The sequence below is a fragment of the Canis lupus genome, chromosome 7, assembly GCF_011100685.1.
Source record: "Canis lupus familiaris isolate Mischka breed German Shepherd chromosome 7, alternate assembly UU_Cfam_GSD_1.0, whole genome shotgun sequence".
NCBI classification, from domain to species: Eukaryota; Metazoa; Chordata; class Mammalia; order Carnivora; family Canidae; genus Canis; species Canis lupus.
In genome coordinates, this window is record NC_049228.1 from 57,639,059 (window position 1) to 57,657,926 (window position 18,868).

The 18,868-nt window shown below is 34.9% G+C and overlaps 1 protein-coding gene across 8 annotated transcripts in view; it reads left to right on the forward strand.

Annotated features, from left to right (window-relative positions):
- The window catches only part of TRAPPC8 (trafficking protein particle complex 8), an 88,132-nt gene that overhangs the window by 1,120 nt on the left and 68,144 nt on the right, over positions 1 to 18,868 (forward strand). For 5 of the 8 annotated variants that reach the window (XM_038543600.1, XM_038543593.1, XM_038543594.1 and 2 more), the window contains exons 2-4: positions 7,007 to 7,201; positions 15,256 to 15,345; positions 16,567 to 16,741. In XM_038543600.1, coding sequence (XP_038399528.1) covers positions 7,007 to 7,201; positions 15,256 to 15,345; positions 16,567 to 16,741 — 460 coding nt within the window. Of the gene's footprint in view, positions 1 to 7,006; positions 7,202 to 8,461; positions 8,585 to 15,255; positions 15,346 to 16,566; positions 16,742 to 18,868 lie in introns of those variants that run through there. The other 3 variants (XM_038543598.1, XM_038543599.1, XM_038543597.1) reach the window with 2 other exon arrangements.

Genomic DNA, 18,868 nt, shown 5'->3' on the forward strand with positions numbered 1-18,868 from the left:
TTGTTCATGAGAAACACACAGAGGGGGGCGGGCAGAGGGAGAAGCAGGCTCCATGCACCGGGAGCCCAACGTGGGACTCGATCCCTGGTCTCCAGGATCACACCCTGGGCTGAAGGCAGCGCCAAACCGCTGAGCCACCCAGGCTGCCCGAAAATGAGAACATTTTCATAAATATATAATGTGTAACCTCTCCCGAAAAAAAGTTAGAAAAATAATAATTTGTAATGGCCTTTTGCCCGAGGGACGAGGAAGTAAGGACAAGTTGTAATCAATCTAGATAGTTGGAGTTGAATAGATTTATAGGAATAGTAAAGCCTTGGAAATTTAGTTTTTCGGATAAAAGTTTAGCCAGCGGGAGAAATGAGTCCTTTATTTAAGAGCTACCTGTTTTCTCCACCTTTAGATTCTTTATTAGGGAAAAATAAGCATGAACTCCTGGGTATTTAACCAGTGTATCTGCCTTTGTAAACAGCATAGCAAAGTATAGGTCAGGTTCTTTTGTTAAGGTGTGTGTAAAGCGAAGGGTTCTGTAACCAGACTGCCTCAAGCCAACGGTTGTGATGTTTATTTGATTATGATGATTTCTCCACAAAAAGCGCTGTGGCATGAATTTATGTATTTACATGCCACGGGTGTGTATTCTTTGGGAGAATAGCTCCATAAGTTCACTTTATTATTTAAAGGAGGGTGGGAACTGTCCAAAAAAAACACAAAGTTTAGGAACTTTTGGATTTCTTCAGCTTGTACTCTTTGTGTTCTACTAAAGCAACAAGAACAAAGTACCCTATATTCTTAAATTCTTTAAAAAGTGTGAATCTGTTTGACTTTGATGTGTATGCCCTTTCCTGCTTTGTTAATAAAGAATAATAATGCTAATATCCGATACCTGCTGTATTTAGCTTTTCTCTTAGTTCTCATTGAATCCTATGGGGTAGATAAAATTTGAGGACTTTTGAGCATAGAGATGTTAACTTGTCCACAGTATTTTTTTTTTTTTTTTTTTGTCCACAGTATTTCGTGTGAGAAAGATTTAAAAACAGTGTGATTCAAGGTGTCCTTAACTCCTCTCCTGGCAATAGGATTGTTTATTCATACTAGAGAGCAGTGCTGTCCAGTAGAAATATGTGAGTCACATATATAATTTTAAATTATTTAGTAGTCACATTATAAAACAAAGTTAAAAAAACCCAGTGAAATTAGTTTTAATATTTCCAAAATGTTACATTTCAACATATCAACAATATAAAACATCTTAGTATTTTACATTCTTTTTCTATTGCCACGTCTTTGAACTTTGGTGTGCATCTAGACATTTAGACGATTTATGTTTTAGTTTGGACTAGACGTTTTAGTTGCCCAATAGCTACATCTGGCTGGTATTGAATAGTGCAGTGAATAGGAGCTCACTTCAATATTCTGATTTCATTCTGTAAAAGGCAAAAGGTTAAGGGAAGGAATATAATTCCAAGGTTAAGTAGAGAGTTGGTGGAGAGAAAGAGTGCCAGCATTTCCTGTTGACGAGTGGAGTGAGGTTAGAATGGCATGGGCAAAAGGTATAAGTTATGACTGAGTGGTTGGGGAACAGTGAGGAAATTATCCCTATCAGAGTACAGGATAATAAGGGAAGATGCCTAGATAAGGAAGGGTCTTGAATTCTAGGAAAGGAATTTTGGATTTCTTATCTAATGGTTAAGTATATGGCACTCATAGATTCTTGAACAAGGGTATCAAATTAGGGAGATTAGAATTATGTGGTCTATAAGTAGGAGTTGATAACCATTTCAAAGTTTAAGATGTTTAGGGTATAGACTTTGGCGGTGGCATTAGAAATTTGGTGAAAAGGACTTAATTTGCCTGTGTTCAATTTTTTTCTGGTCAGTAAATTTGGGGGTTCTTTGCCATGCAGAAAATGCTACTTTTTTTTTTGTTTCAAGTGTGAGGATTCCTCTTAGCTGCTTATCTTTAGGCAATGAGGCATGAGAATATAACTTCAAACGCATACTTTAAGAATACAACTAACCAAAACAGCTAAAATTTCCTTAGGAGGAGAAAGAAATGTTAAAAAAAATGATAGGACTCCATTTGTGGCCTATGAGTATTTGAGATCAAAACTGTTGAATATTTCCAGGGGACTTTTTTTTTTTTTTAAGGTTTCAGTAGGAAAACTGTTGGTTTAAAGCTGTACTGAGGGAGGGTTGATAAAACAAATTTGAATACCATGCATATATAGGACTTTAAAAATAGAGTTTAAACTTACGTATTAGGCAGTAGAGAGCCATTCTAGATTCCTTGGATATATTTTTTAAAACTCAGCAAGTACTGCTTTTTATTAAGTAATGGTGATTATATATATTCTTCTGATCATTATGCTAGATATATGTTTGAAACTTAACATATATTTATCATTTCAACACAAAGTTTGTAATCTTAATACTGCTTGAGAAATTTCCACTGGCCATCTATTACGGAGAATAGTGGTCACATAATTACTTAACCAAACCTCACTGTTTTTGCTTTCATAGTGATAGTTCTTCAGTAATTCTAAACAGGGTTTCAGTGCATCATTTAGACATTTATAAGACTTAAATAATTTCACTTAAACACCAACTTTTGAAAGTACTTGGTTTTTACTTTCAAAAGGTATATATTATTATTTTTAAATGGATTAAATTTATTTAAGGGTTTAAAAAGAATAGAATAATTTTTATATAAATCTTGAATATTTTCTGAAGGACTTTTGAAGGGTACTAACTGCATCTAGTTTTCTTTCTTTCTTTCTTTCTTTCTTTCTTTCTTTCTTTCTTTCTTTTCTTTCTTTTCTTTTCTTTTCTTTCTTTTCTTTTCTTTTCTTTTCTTTCAGATTTTATTTACTCATGAGAGACAGAGCGCCCGAGCGCGCGTGCGGCAGAGACACAGGCAGAGGGAGAAGCAGACTCCATACAGGGAGCCCAATTAGGGACTCAATCCTGGAATTGCAGGATCACGCCCTGAGCTGAAGGCAGAGCTCAACCCCTGAGCCACTCCAAGGCGTCCCTGCGTCTAGTTTTCTTAAGTTTCTTTTAAGAGGTTGGAAGTACTTCATCAAAAAAAATTTCATTCTTAACTTTCAGTCTTAACTACTGTGGTAATGTAACCAGGTAATTAGCCTGCAAGTTTTTCAAGTACCAAACTTTGGATAAATTCAAGCCTTCAAAATTTAGATAACATGCTTGTGTCATTTTTGTACAAGTTACGACTTTTTTCCAGCAGTTGAGGTTTGATTTATACATTAAAGTTTCTCGTGCTGGGTAAAAACATAAAAGATATTATTTCATTTTTAAATATATATTCCAAAGAATACCTGATGTGTGATCAGATATGTTTGCTTCAAATAGATGTGTTAGTGAGAATTACAGTGTTGTTAGCACATTAAAGGCTCTGGGAAGACCTGTATAAAGAGACCTTTTAAAAACTTAATCTAGGGGCACCTGGGTGGCTCATCAGTTGAGCTTCTGTCTGCCTTTGGCTCAGGATGTGATCCCGGGGTCCAGGGGTTGAGTCTCACATCGGGCTTCCTGCATGGAGCCTGCTTCTCCCTCTGCCTGGGTCTCTGCCTCTCTCTCTCTCTCTCTCTCTCTCTCTCTCTGTGTCTCTCATGAATAAATAAATAAAATCTTAAAAAAAAAAACCTTAATCATATATTTCTCAAATTTATTTGAACCTGGAATTGATTTTTCTGAAACAACTCTTAACTAGCTTGAGAAAAGAGTATTCCATGGAACTGTACATAGTAGGATGTTACTTCATAATACAGTATTCAAGAAATTCTGTGGTAACCTATAAAGATAAGACAGTGACAGAGCTGAATTTCATTTTGAAATTGAGATGTTATGTGGTAAAGTTAAGTTTTTGTGGTGTACTCTTAATTCTTAATGAAGCCAAGCTTTTGAATTTTTTTGTGTGTGCTTTTTAAAGAGCATTTCTCTTAATCATTCTTAGCTTTTATCTTTCTCTTTATTAGGTTAATTTTGTGATATTCTCATGTTTTACTTATCTATTGTTGCATAACAAATTATTCAAAAATTTAGTACCTTGGGGGGAAAAAAGCATTTATTATATCTCAGTTTCTCAGGAATCTGGCTTAGCTGGGTGGTTCTAGCCCAGGATCTCTCTTGAGGTTGCAGTGGAGCTGTCAGGAAACTATAGTATAGTCATCAGGGGCTGGAGGATCTGCTTCCAAGCTCAGTTGTGATTGTTGGCAAGTCCCATTTCCACAGTAGATGTTGTCCTGAGATCTCTCTTCTGTGCCATGTAGGCCTCTCCACAGGCTCTCTGAGTATCCCCATGGTACAACAGTTAGATTGACTCAGAGGGAGTGATAAGAGAACCCAAGATAAGAGCTGTACTCATAATGTTTTTCAGTAGTAATATACCCTTGCCTTTGTTTTTTTTTTAAGATTTTATTTGACAGCGTGCATATGCACAAGTGAGGGAAACAGTAAGCAGAGAGAGAGGGTGAATCAGGCTCCCCACTGAACAAGGAGCCCAATGTGGGGCTCAGTCTCAGGACTCTGGGATCATGACCTGAGCCGAAAGCAGACGCTTAACAGACTGAGCCACCCAGGCACCCCTATACCCTTGCTTTTGCTGTGTTCTGTTGGTCACATATACCAATTCTAGGATGTGGGAAGGGACTACACAAGAGTATAACACAAAAAATGGGATCATTGGGGGACCATTTCAGAAGCTGGCTGCCACATCTGTTAATTCATTTCCAGATTTATTAGGATTACCTAATAAATGATAAATTCACTCTGAACATAGGGCAAAGCTAGAATGTCTTTTTTTTTTTTTTTCAAGTAAACTTTACCCTCAACATGTGGCTTGAACTCACATTTCTCCCCCTACCCCAGACCAAAAGTCATGTGCTCTGTGGACTGAGCCAGCTAGGCACCCGTAAAATGTCTTTTGTGTGTGTGTGTGTTAACTCTTAGGGAATACCAAAAGATAATTAGCCTATTTAAAATTTTGAGAGACATTTAATACATACATGACTACTTCTGTTATTTGACAATTATGGACCAAGTTTAGGGAGAATATTTGTACAATATGTTCTTAAAATATCAGAAATGTAACATAGTATTTTCATTTTCTCTATTTCATAGCTAGAGGAGCTGAGAAGTTTAATTAGGGGAAGAGGCTTGTGTTTATTTAAATTAGAAAAACAATTCAGGGAAGACAATTTCTTAATATCCAGTTCCTCACTACACAGAACCAACTAATCTTCTTGTCTTATTTACATTGTATTTTTTCCTTTCCTTTAAAAAAAGAATCAGGGCACCTGGGTGGCTCAATGGTTGAGCGTTTGCCTTCGACTCAGGTCGTGATCCGGGAGTCCTGGGATTGAATCCTGCATCAGGATCCCTGTGGGGAGCCTACTTCTCCCTCTGCCTGTGTCTTTGCCTTTCTCTCTGTGTCTTTCATGAATATTAAAAAAAAAAAAAAAAATCCAACATTAAACAATTGAAGTCCCCTTCCCCACATTTCTTCCATCTTTCATCTTGGACAATCACTGTAATGGAATTTGCATATATAGTTGCTATACGTGTATTCTTACAACACAAGTGCACATATTTATTTATACTATATGTACTATATATTTTTTTATATGTACTATTTTTAAAAGATTATTGTCTTATGTTTGTTAAAAATTTAGACGTCAACAGAGAAGACACCTAGGAAATTTAGGAAGTTGTTTGATGTAACTAATTAAAATATAAACAGGCCTGAACTTAAAAGCTTGATATAAAGATTCTCTCCTGAGAAAAAAGTGTCAATTTTTTATGGGTAGGTACCCAGAGCCAATTTTCCAAAGTTTCCTCATTTGTATGTGATACCTGCCACTGTCATGAGTTCTTGAGTGCCTAACTGTATAATTATGTATGTGGCAGGTGTGGTACTCAGTTCTTTTACACTTACTGTCTCATCTAACAATAGCTCATCTAAAGTCTTAAAAAAATAAATAGCCGTATTAAGGAGACATGACTTACATGCTAGAGATGAGGAAATTGAAGCATAGAAAAGTTAAAAAGTTGTTTAGAATGACCCAGGTACCATATGGTGGGTTATGATTTAAAGTAAAATTTAACTCTAAAAGTTGAGTCCTTAATATAACGGACTGCTTTTATACTGTTATGAAAACTAATATCTTGTCCGATTATATTTATGTGAAAATATGCTCACATTTCCTACTGTGCACTGTGGACACTGTCTTCTTGATATGGTGTCCTGCAGACCAATTCTTCAGGGAGAAGTTTTGAACCACTAGTTAAAAATCCTACATAGGCTGAGGCAAGGCTTATAGCAGGGTGGAGTCAGGAGGTATTGAGGTTGTAGAAGGGATCTGGGCTTTTTTATTTTTAAGTAGATTTTAGTTTTTTAGAGTAGTTTTAGGTTCATGGGGAAATTGAGCAGAGAATACAGTTTCCATGTTCCAGGGCATACACAACCTCCCCACTATCATCCTCCCGCACCAGGGTGGGCACTATTTTTTTGATGGTAGAGTAGGGCTAAGAATGCAGGCAGTACATTAAGAGAAGCAGAGGAGGCCCATGCACAGCACTTAATTGCCCTTTCTTCCCCTTTACTGTTCAGCGTTGATACCACAGATCTCACAGGTCACATTGCCCTGAACTGGCCTGAGGGGGAGGGGAGAATAGGGATTTGGTATGGATAGTTATTGGTCCCTGACAACTCCAAACATAGGGGAAAGGAAAGGACCTACAGATAGGAAAGTTGTGAGCAGTAGCATTGTGGGAGGTTAGACGGTCTAGCTAGCCGTTTTGGTATATAAGGAAATATTCTAAGTTGGTTGTATTTCTGGAAGACTTCCATTTGGAATTTCTGGTTTCTGATTGGAGCATTCTTTTTTGTGAAGTATTAACCCAATTGTTTATTGTTGTAATATTTGAGTGGTTATGCATTGTGTAGAATTTCAAGCCTTTTTCCTTTTTTTTTTTTTTTAAAGTTCATATGAGAGATCCTAATAATCAGCTTCATGTAATCAAAAATCTGAAGATAGCAGTAAGCAACATTATCACCCAACCACCTCAGCCTGGAGCCATTCGGAAGCTTTTGAATGATGTTGTTTCTGGCAGTCAGCCTGCAGAAGGATTAGTAGCTAATGTGATTACAGCAGGAGATTATGACCTCAACATCAGTGGTATGTAATAAGTTTTATTATTATTATTAAAGTCAAGCGTTCTTCTGTTAGAAAAAGCAGTTCTGTATCTTGGAAATCATTCAGCAAACACTTAAATGCCTACTGGGTGCTAGAGGTTGGGCATACAGTTTTGGAAAAGAATAGTCCTTTTACAGAGGTTACGGTCAAGTAGGCAGCCAACTATAAATTACATGATTTTATTTTATTTTATTTTTTTTTATAATAAGATGCTTATATAGTTTTAATTGTAAAGTTAATAGAAGGTTCCACGAGGGCAGGAACTTTTGCTCTTTCTTTTCTTTGTAGTACTTAATGTCTAAAACATAGGCATAATAAATATTTCTTGAATGAAAGACAAAAACAACATTCATTTGTGACATAAGTAAAATAAAAAGCATTAAGTTTTAGTTTTTATCCTGCTTAGTGTGAAGTTGAAGAAGTTTTTATGAGTAAATATTTCATCTTTTTAAAGTGCTTATTAATCTGATTTCAATGGTAAATGTTTTCTTAATTAGATTGGTAGGTGAAATATATCAGTATGTAAAATGAGTAGTGTTTGATGTGACTCTTCTAGTATGAAAAAGACTTACTAGAAACATGGAATAGACTTTTAGAGGGCAAAGATTAAAAGTACATCATCTAATCAGGATATTTCAGCAACCTAATAAAATAATCTTTTTAGGTTGGCATAATTTATAATCTAATTATTTTAACACCTAATTGCATTTTTAAAGATTTTCTTAAACATTCAGAGAGTTTAAGTGATATATCTTAGGTCACAAAGTTAGTTGATTGCACTTGTGTAGTTAGAAATGTTTGTAGAACTATTTTGTTTAGATATCTTCCTGTGTTATTCTATGTTATTTTAATTGCCACAGAAATTAATTGCATTATTTAAGTTTAGAATATGATGGTTATCTTTAATACATTAAAAGAATCTGAATTTCAGGTTACATATTTTGAGCAGTTTCTGGCATAATATGTTTTAACACACGATAAAATTGGGATATTTCTGGGAGTAAGTATTGGAATTTGAACTATTGTTTCCCTGTCATCAGTGGGAAATTCATGTTGACATGTGAAGGACAATATATGCCAGATTGTCCAAGTTTTTATAGTACCATAGTCATTAGTTAATTGGATAACTTGAATAAGTCACTTATTCAGACTTGGTTTCATTTTTTTGATAACAAGAGAATTTATTTAGATTCTTTGTTAAGACCTTTCCTAGAACTTTAATCCTGTAATTCTGTTTCATAGGGTCTTTAACACTTTTGTTGTTCATGCAACAAATATTTACTGATTTCCTACTATGTGCCTTGTATCACAATAAAAGAGATAAAGAAGACATATGAGTTTATAATCTGGTGGGGAGATAAACATGTAAGTCAGTAATCATGATATATTCTAATTTATAATACCTTATAATCACAATACATTCTAACAGGGATGTGGCATATCTGATAATGCCAGAGTGCTAAGGGGGCACAGAGTGTGGTTAACTATCATATTTAAAAACAAAAAATACCTTTTTTTATTCTTCCTAACCTCTAAAGCTTACAATACCTTTTACTTTTAAAAAGTTTATCCAAATGATATGTGTACATAGATAAAATACTGAAAAGACTTACAAGGAAAAAACAAAATGATGTGTTTCCTATGTGTCTCTGCCCTTCCAGTTATTTTCATGGGTTCCTCTGGTATTTAGTGTGTGTGTGTGTGTGTGTGTGTGTGTGTGTTTTTAAGATTATTTATTTTAGAGAGTGTGTGAGAGCAGAGGAAGGGGCAGAGGGGGAGGGAGAGAGAGAGAGAATCTTAAGCAGATTCCACACTCAGCAAGGAGACCAGTGTGGGGCTCAGTGCAGGGCTCGAATACAACCCTGAGATCATGACTTGAGCCCAAATCAAAACTTAGACACTTAACCAACTGAGCCACCCAAGTGTCCCTGTGTTTAGTGTTTTTAAGTCATATTTCTATATGGCTATCTATGGCTTAAACAATTTTAAATTTTACTTATTGATTTCTCATTATAATTGATGAAGATTTAGATTAATCATTCCTACTGCTCCTTTCCCCATCTTCCTAATGTAGTTTTCATATTTTGGTTGATATTCACTTGACAATATTAAGATTCTAAATTGAAGATTATTTTCTTCTTCACTGCAGAGGCATATATTGGGCTCAGTTTGTTTTCATACATATTTTTTTTTTTTTTTGGACTTGGTAATTGCCTTTTTTTTTTCTTCAAAGTAAGCTCTAGGTCCAACATGGGACTTGAACTTAAGTGCAAAAAAATTCATTTTATGAAATTCTATTCTATTAATAAAAATTCATTTAGTAAAATTCAGGAATCATGAGATTTAAGAGTGATTTTATCCATTTTTAAAGATAATAATTCTCTCTGTCTAGAAATACACTTCTAAGGTTTATCATTAATGTGAGTCAGCATAGTTTTTACCCATTCTGTTTTAAGAAATACATATTAGGTATTTACCTTATAAGTCTCACTTAACAGTGCCATGTTTCTTCATCACATTGGTCCATTAAAGCTAGTGTTCCTTGGTATGATAATTAGACACATTGGGGATGCTTGGGTGGCTCAGTGTCTGCCTGGCTCAGGGTATGATCCAGGTGTTCCTGAATGGAGTCCAGCATTGGGCTCATCACAGGGAGCCTGCTTCTACCTCTGCCTATGTCTCTGCCTCTCTCTCATGAATAAATAAATAAAATATTTTTTTTAATAAAAAAAGGAAAGACACATTGATGGAATTGAAAGAATTCTCTTTATATACAGGTATTTACTGTAGTAGTCTCAGTTTTGCACATTGTTTTCACTCTACTCCTTACATACTATCTTTTTCTTCTCAGCTGTTGCTGTTTTATATTCATCCCAATGACATGTCTAATTTTTAAAAACTGAGGTGGTCTGGTATTGCTTGCTCAACTTTTGTTATCTATCCTATTATCTGTTGTGTTTACTCTTGATTTATAGCATTATCTGCTAAATCCAGGCATTATTTTCTTTGAATAGTATGATTTTGGGGTATCTTTTAGAAAATAAGGAAGAACATGCTTTGTCTCCCTTTTATTGTATAGTATGCTTTTTCTGATTTGTATTAATTGCTCTTACTCTAAAATATCGTGATAGAGTGTAGTCCTGTATATAAACAGTATTTTAGAGGCTTGTTTATCCTTCCTTCCTTCTTTCTTAAGATTTTATTTATTTTTTTGAGACAGTGCTTGCGCAGCCATGCACATGCACTCTCCTGAAAGCAGGAGCAGGGGGAGCTGCAGCCTGAGGCAGAGACAGGGGGAGAGGGAGAAGCAGGCTCCCTGGTGAGTAGGGAGTAGGGAGCGCAAAGCAGAGCTGTATCCCAAGGTCCTGTCAGGATCATGACCTGAACTGAAGGCTGATGCTTAACTTACTGAGTCACCTAGGTACCCCTGTTTATTCTTTAATATTTTCCTTTAAGTTTTCAGTTGTGAACAAAAAAGCATAAAGAACACTTTAAAAGGGTGACAATTAACTTAAAACATGGCTAGTACAAGGTAGGAACTTATAGTTCTGGTTTTTCTGCTATCTTGAATATTTTGCTATTTTTCATCATCTTAGTAATTATTTATCAATTATGCCAAGCTACAAGAAAGTAGAAGAATGGTGACATTGTGTAGAAGGATGTTGCAGTAGTGAAATAAGTCATTGTTATTTTATCCTACTTTAGTTTTTAATTTCCCATTGCCCAAAATATTGAATTTTCTTTTAAGAAGGTATAAAAAAAAGACAACACAGTATTTTGAGACAAGAACCTAGACCGTTCTCTTTTTTTTAAATTTATTTTTTATTTTTTAAAAAAGATTTTATTTATTCATGAGAGACACAGAGAGAGAGAGAGAGGCAAAGACATAGGCAGAAGGAGAAGCAGGCTTCTTGCAGGGAGCCTGATGTGGGACTCGATCCCGGGACTCCAGGATCACCACCTGAGCCAAAGGCAGAAGCTTAACCACTGAGCCACCCAGGCGCCCCATCTTTTTTTTTTTTTTTTAAGATTTTTATATATTTATTCATGAGAGAGACAGAGAGAAAGAAGAGGCAGAGATGTAGGCAGAGGGAGAAACAGGCTCCATACAGGAAGCCCAATGTGGGACTCGATCCTCAGACTCCAGGATTGCACCCTGAGCCAAAGGCAGCCGCTTAACTGCTGAGCCGCCACCCTGGGGTCCTAACTATTCTCTTTTGTTAAAGGACATGGGACAGTATTCTTTCATACTAAATGACGTTTGTATGACAAAATTTACTTGATACAGTTTGAACGTGGACAGATGTTAAAGGCAGGTAGGCAAGTAGATGTGTGTGTGTGTGAAGGGGAGTATAAGGGATTAGATGACGTAGAGGTGAAAAATTCATTGGGTTTATTGATCATTCTGTTTGTTATTTAAAAGTTTGAAAATGAAGGTGTTTTGTAGTGATGGAGCAAATGAAATGACCTTTTTCTCTTCAGCAAAATTATGAACCATCAAAGTTTCCGAGACTATGCAAGTACAAGAAGGAATAGAAGTAATGATAAAACTAGAACTTACAGATTTATTTGAATCTGGAATCAGTGTTTACATGATGGATGTGTTCCAGGTTAATGAATGACCATTGAACAGTTAGTTGTATTCAAAGGATATTGCCTAATTGAGGCATGTGTGTGTTTAAAATGAGGAAAACTGGGAAAACAAATTTGAATTTGCTATGTTTAAACTCTTACTAAAATTTCTAATAATGTTTTTTTATTGTACCTTTATAATTCTGTAAATAAAAAGACAATAAAATATCAAGGATCAATTAGATTCATATGGTAAATGACAATGAGTATTTTTTTCTTGATAGACTGAGGGTTAAAAGGAGTATAGTTCAAAAGAGGACAATTTACTTAAAAAAAAAATCTTCCACTGTGATGCCAGAGAAATATAAAATTAAAAATTGGGCATAAATAAACATCTGTTCAGAATATTTTGATTATTGCTGATTTTTCTCAAAAGACTTGAATGGAAATAGTCTCTTCAAAAATAGTTCTTAAGCATGTTGTTGAAATAGAAGTTAGTATTTCTTAATTATTTGTATTATTTTAAGTTTTTTAATGATTTGAAAAATGTTAATAAATTTTACATAATAGTTCCAGTTTTAGTTTGTTATAGCTTTCCTGTTCTAAGATCTTCTGAATTAAGCCATGTTTTCTGATAACCTTAGTGTTTGGTGTCAAATATTTTTGACCTTGAGTCTGTACTTTATTGAATTAAGTAATTATACAGCTTTTAATTATTTCATTTCTTTCTTTTGAAAGTTTTCATTCTGAAAATATGTTTTAGTATATCCTGGACAGTTTAAAGTTATATAGTCATAAATACCAATGTTATTTGGAATTTGTTAATATTGGTGCTTTTCGTTTAGTCTGAATAGGGATTTTGCTGGCAATTTCAGCTTCTATGAATGATTAGTAAGGGAAAAAATGTAACCTACAGACAACGTTTATATGTTTTTATTTAGGATAATCCAGTCTTTTTCTCTTACAGATACAGGGTTACTAAGTATTTCTGGTTTTAATATGACAAGGATCAGAGTTGCTTTAGGTCTCTAGTTTTATAACAAACGTTAGATGCGTATTGGGCACACTAATAAATAATTGTGTCTCAAATTACTGGCACTAAGAAGGGAAGAAAGAAGAGACAGAGAAAAAGCTGCATTTTGTGAGTGTGGATGGAGGATGGAACATTGTTTTTTAGCTCTTAGCTTCCTTCTTTACCCTTCCTTACCAAGACAAAGTACATTCTGCATAGAAAAACTTTACCTGGTAGGATAACATGGTTGCTATTTCAATTTCAAACTAAACATGTGGAGATGGAAAAGGAGTTTGAGCAAAATGGTGATTTCATTTCAAAATAAGTCAATGAAAAACGAAACTAACCAAAATAAGTCCAAGATAATTTTTTTAAGGGGAGAGAATTGTCACTGTTAAAGAAGTCTTTTGTTAACAAAAATTTCTATTATTTTCCCATTTTGGCAAAAGTATCATTTGAAAAAGCAAAAAAAGGAAAGATGCTATTGATTTATTGGCATGTAGAAAAACTGAAAGAGGACTTCTTAATTAGCCCCTCAAGGAAATATGTGGCTAAAGAGAAAACTTACCATATCAACCTCAATGTGACCTATCTGAAGGATAAAACCCACTTCTACTATATATATATTTGAAATTTTTTCCTTCAGTCTTTTATATCCTTAGTTAAGTACCTGGTATCTTCTTGCACCAGTTTTAGAAAGTATTATTTCAACCATTGTATATATATATATGTATACTTTGGTTTTTTTTCTTCTCCTCCTTCCCCTTCACCTCCCTTCCTTTCCCCTTCCGTTTCATCCCCTCCCCTTCTCTTTCTCCCTTTCCTTCCTCTCCTTTCCCCTTCCTTCCCTCCCCTCCCTTCCATTCAATCCTCTCCCTTTCCAATTTTTGCCACTTTTCTTACAGATTATAATATTTCTGGGAATGTTTTTTCTCATAGCAATAAACATGAAAAGGTTAGTGATAGCCCTCCTAAACAGTATATGGGTTATTCTCTTAAGATATTTGTTGGAATTGAAATTTTATATCTGTGTATATATATGTATGACACCAGATAAGATATTACTGTTTGGTAAGAGGAATGGCTTTTTCCCCCCCCTTTTCCATTTGGTTAATGTAGTATTATAATGTGAACAAAGTGTTTTTGCTGTTTTCAGTGATTAAGATGAAAGGTTTCATAATCATCATAAATAACTAGGAATGGGGGCCACTTGGGTGGCTCAGTGTTGCCTTCAGCTCAGGTCGTGATCTCAGTGTTCTGGGATTGAGACCTGCATCGGGTTCCCTGTAGGGAGCCTGGTTCTTCCTATGCCTATGTGTCTGCCTCTCTCTGTCTCTCATGAATAAATAAATAAAATCTTAAAAAAATAAAAGAAGTGTCTTTTATTTATTTTTTTTTTAAGATTTTTTAATTTATTCACTTGAGAGAGAGAGAGAGAGAGAGAGAACAAATAGGAAGAGTCAGAGGGAGAAGCAGACATGCTGAGCTGGGAGCCCAAAGTGAGGCTCGACCCCAGGATCCTGGGATTATGACCTGAGATGAAGGCAGACACACTCAACCATCTGAGCCACCCAGGAGCCTCGGATTGTCTTTTAGTAAAATTGATCTGGATAATTTTCTTAAACCTTGTGAAATGCCCAGTCGAATGACTTAACCTTTAAAGTAAGTTGTTTTTTTTTTAAATGAGTAGTTGTAAAATGCTTAGCATCAAGCAAGAGAGGTTTGACATTTTAAGTATTATATTATATACATTTATTAAAAAGTGAAGATAAACCTCTTTATATTTGATTATAAGGTAAGTATACTTTGAAATTTCATTTAAAAAGGTTTTGTTATTGTCATACTCAAGTAATCAAATTATAAAGTAGAGGTTGTCAACCTTACCACTATTGACATTCTCAACCAAATCATTTTATTTTGTGGAGAGCTTTCTTGTTCTTTTCATTTTAGGATGTTTTGCACTGTTCCTTATATATTTACCTAGAAGCCAGTAGCATCTGTTCCCAACCCTAGTTGTAACAACAGAGTATCTCCAGATGTTTCCTAGAGGTCAGAATCACTCTTGGTTGAGAAACCATTGCTTTGAAATGATATTTATGAAGAAGAGCCACTTGTGACAACATGATTAGTGGCAGAGGCACAAAACTTTAGTTCTAGAATGTTTTTACTCCTATAGGTAATGTTTAAAGGATTAATAAGTAGATTCTGAGATTATTGTATAGGTTTGGGAATAAGTCAGTTTTATTTTTACAAATACATATATATGGCGTATATAATAAATCTTGAAAAAGTGAAAAGTTCTTGTCTTATATCTTTAAGTACAAGTGAAAAATGCTTATTTGCTGCTGAGAGTTATTTTTCACACCTTTTAGGAGTATGGACTTGAAATATTGTCTGTTATAAATTGATTTTATTGAGGAATTTTAACAATTTTATATATTGTTCATTTTAGCTACTACTCCATGGTTTGAGTCTTATAGAGAGACCTTTCTTCAGTCGATGCCAGCATCAGATCATGAATTTCTGAACCACTATTTAGCATGTATCCTTTGACCTTTCTGTTTGCTTAAAATGATATGTCTTAGAAGCTGTTAATCTCAGAAATAGTTCTGTGAGGGCAAATTTTTTTTTTTTAAGATTTTATTTATTTATCCATGAGAGATACAGAGAGAGAGAGAGAGAGAGAGAGAGAGGCAGAGACACAGGCAGTGAGAAGCAGGCTCCATGCAGGAAGCCCGATGTGGGACTCGATCCTGGGACCCCAGGATCATGCCCATGGCCGAAGGCCGGCGTTAAACTGCTGGGCCACCCAGGGATCCCTGAGGGCAAAATTGTTGAGAGGACATGGAGAATGGAGAAATTATTTTTAATTGATGATGCTTCAAGTTTTTATTGTTTTTGTTAAATAGCATCCCAGATACAAGACTGGTTGTGATAAATTATTTTTTTTGTACAAAGTAAGAATACTGAGGTCTTGCGTATTTTTTTTTTCTCTCCAGCTCAAGTATTCCACATTTAGTAAGTTTCTAAGCCATTTTACAGAGTAAATTGTCAGTGTTAACTGCTTTTGCTGATTGCCTCAAAATTAATTGCATGTGCAAAAGCTCATATTTAAAATTAGTTTTCCATTTTTTTAGTAACCTGTTTTATAGCTGTTAACCTCTTCTGACCATTAAGGCTTTTTAGTTTGCTTTTTTTTTTTTTTTAAGATTTTATTTATTTATTCATGTGAGACACACAGTGAGAGAGAGCGGGGCAGAGACACAGGCAGAGGGAGAAGCAGGCTCCATGCAGGGAGCCTGACGTGGGACTCGATCCTGGGTCTCCAGGACCATGCCCTGGACTGAAGGTAGCGCTAAACCGCTGAGCCACCGGGGCTGCCCAGCTTTTTAGTTTTCTTAATGAAGTTGCAGAGAGAAGTTAAGAGGTAGGATAGAATATGAAACTGCAGTGAGATGGAATGGAGAGAAGTAAGATTCATCAGAGTTGTTCAGTATGTTGATGTATAATTTTGATATTGTGTCTTTTTATGTTCATGGATTTCCTTATATATGTAAATGACCTAAAATGTTAACAAAAAAACCCTTAAGATTTAAAATCTTGAATTATTTGGAAATGTTGGAGGAATTATTTTGATTTTGCAGCAAAATATATGAAATCAGATTTTTTTTAGCTTGAAAAAAATCTCCTTAAAAGTCTATTTTAATAGGATAATATTTATCATTTAGTATTAAGTGATAATTACCTTAATATGGTTTACAAGGTATGTTGGTAGCATCATCTAGTGAAGCTGAACCTGTGGAACAATTTTCAAAGTTATCACAAGAACAGCATCGAATTCAGCACAACAGTGACTATTCTTATCCCAAGTGGTTTATACCAAATACACTTAAATATTACGTACTTTTACATGATGTAAGTGCAGGAGATGAACAGAGGTAAGCTTTATTTTTTTAATTTTAAGTTTTTCCCTGTTAAATGATAAAACATTAGTTTGGACATGGCTTGTTTAAATTTTAGATGTATTTTTTTATCTAAGAAAGTGGAAGTTTATTAATAAAACATTCAACAACTGTCATTTTATGTTAGATTTCACATGCTTATTCACACTTCTCTTTCAGTCTATATTTCCATTACTTCAATCTTTGTACAAAAGTGCCTGCCATTTTACACCTGTAGGTCTTAGCAGTCATTTCTTACTTTATTTTTATTTTTTTTAATTTATTTATTCATGATAGAGAGAGAGAGACAGAGAGACAGAGACACAGGCAGAGGGAGAAGCGGCTCCATGCAGGGAGCCCGACGTGGGACTCGATCCCGGGACTCCAGGATCGCGCCCTGGGCCAAAGGCAGGCGCTAAACCGCTGAGCCACCCAGGGATCCCCCATTTCTTACTTTAAATTATTTCTAATTTTTTTTCTCCTTCCCAGGTTTCCTCTTACTTTTCACTTCTTGACTTTTTTATTTTTTTATTTCTTTTATTTTTTATTTTTATTTTATTTTTTTTTCAAAGATTTTATTTATTTATTCATGAGAGACAGAGAGAGAGGCAGAGACACAGGCAGAGGGAGAAGCAGGCTCCATGCAGGGAGCCCTTTGTGGGACTTGAAACCGGGTCTCCAGGCCCTGGGCTGAAGGCGGCGCCAAACCACCGAGCCACCCGGGCTGCCCTTTGACTGTGTTTTAAAGGCATTTCTCTCTTCACTCTTCACCCTCTTGTCACTTTATATTTTTAGCCTTGATATTGTCACAGTCTCAAAAACATCCATGCATTTCTTTCTTATGTGCTCTTCAATAGTCATTATTAGTGAGTTGCCATAGTCCTTTTATCTTTGGAACAAATGATTAACTTATCTTTAACATAAAGTAAGTCTTGTAAAATAAGATAACAAGAAATGTTTTATTTTTATGGTTTTGGAATTTAGACTTTTGATTCAAGATGTGAGTCAAATTAACCTTTTGTTTCAAACTGTTTTTGTGATATCCCAACGTCATTTAGAATATACAAATAATCATTTCTTGCCCCTGTTCTGAGCGCATACCATTATCTTTTAAATAAATGTCCTTTCTTTTTATTTATTTATTTTTATTATTTTTTTTTGAAGAATTTTTAAAAAAAAGATTTTATTTATTTATTCATGAGAGACACAGAGCGGGGGGCAGGGGGAGAAAGACAGAGACACAGGCAGAGGGAGAAGCAGGCTCCATGCAGGGAGCCCAATGTGGGACTTGATCCCGAGACTCCAGGATCATGCCCTGGGCTGAAGGCAGGTGCTAAACCGCTGAGCCACCAGGGATCCCCTGAAGAATTTATTTTCTTAAATAAATCTCTACCCAGGGTGGGGCTTGAATTTACCACCCTGAGATCGATTCACTTGCTCTACCAACTGAACCAGGCAGTCATGCCATAAAGTTTCCTTTGTAACCAAAAAATTTTTCTGAGGAATAATTACTATTTAGGGTTTTTTTTTTTTTGAAATCATAAACAGTCTGTAGTGCATGGATAAAGTTTACTATGTAAGTAGAAATAATTTAAACTGGCTATTAAAATTAGTTTCTATCAGTTGAATATGGTATATGTCTTCTAGTTGAATAATTGTAACTGGGATATTTAAGTAATTTAGGTGTTAGATTAGTTATTTATATGTTTAGCAGTATCATTGTTAAAGTGAGTAGTTTATTGTATTTAAGTGTGTATACATAAATCATAAATACATATATGCTTGTAGCTGTTTGAACAAGTTTATAACTTCTGTTTATCTTAATTTTATAGTATATAAATATGATTTAATAGTTTGTCATGTTTGTTACTTGTGTACTACTATATTTTACATTTGAATATAAGATTTTCTGGATTTTTCTGGTTTTTTTTGGCACTAGATGGCTAATTGACTAAAAAGATGCTGTTTAAATTAGGTTAGCTCTCTGTATTAAAATTTCATTTTCCATCAGAATGTACTGTTTGCTCTGAGGCTGTCTTATCACTTGAATGATCTTTTCACCCACCAACTAGCATAGTTAGAGCATGGAAATAAAAATGCTTTTTGTTGCATCTAAGATGTAAC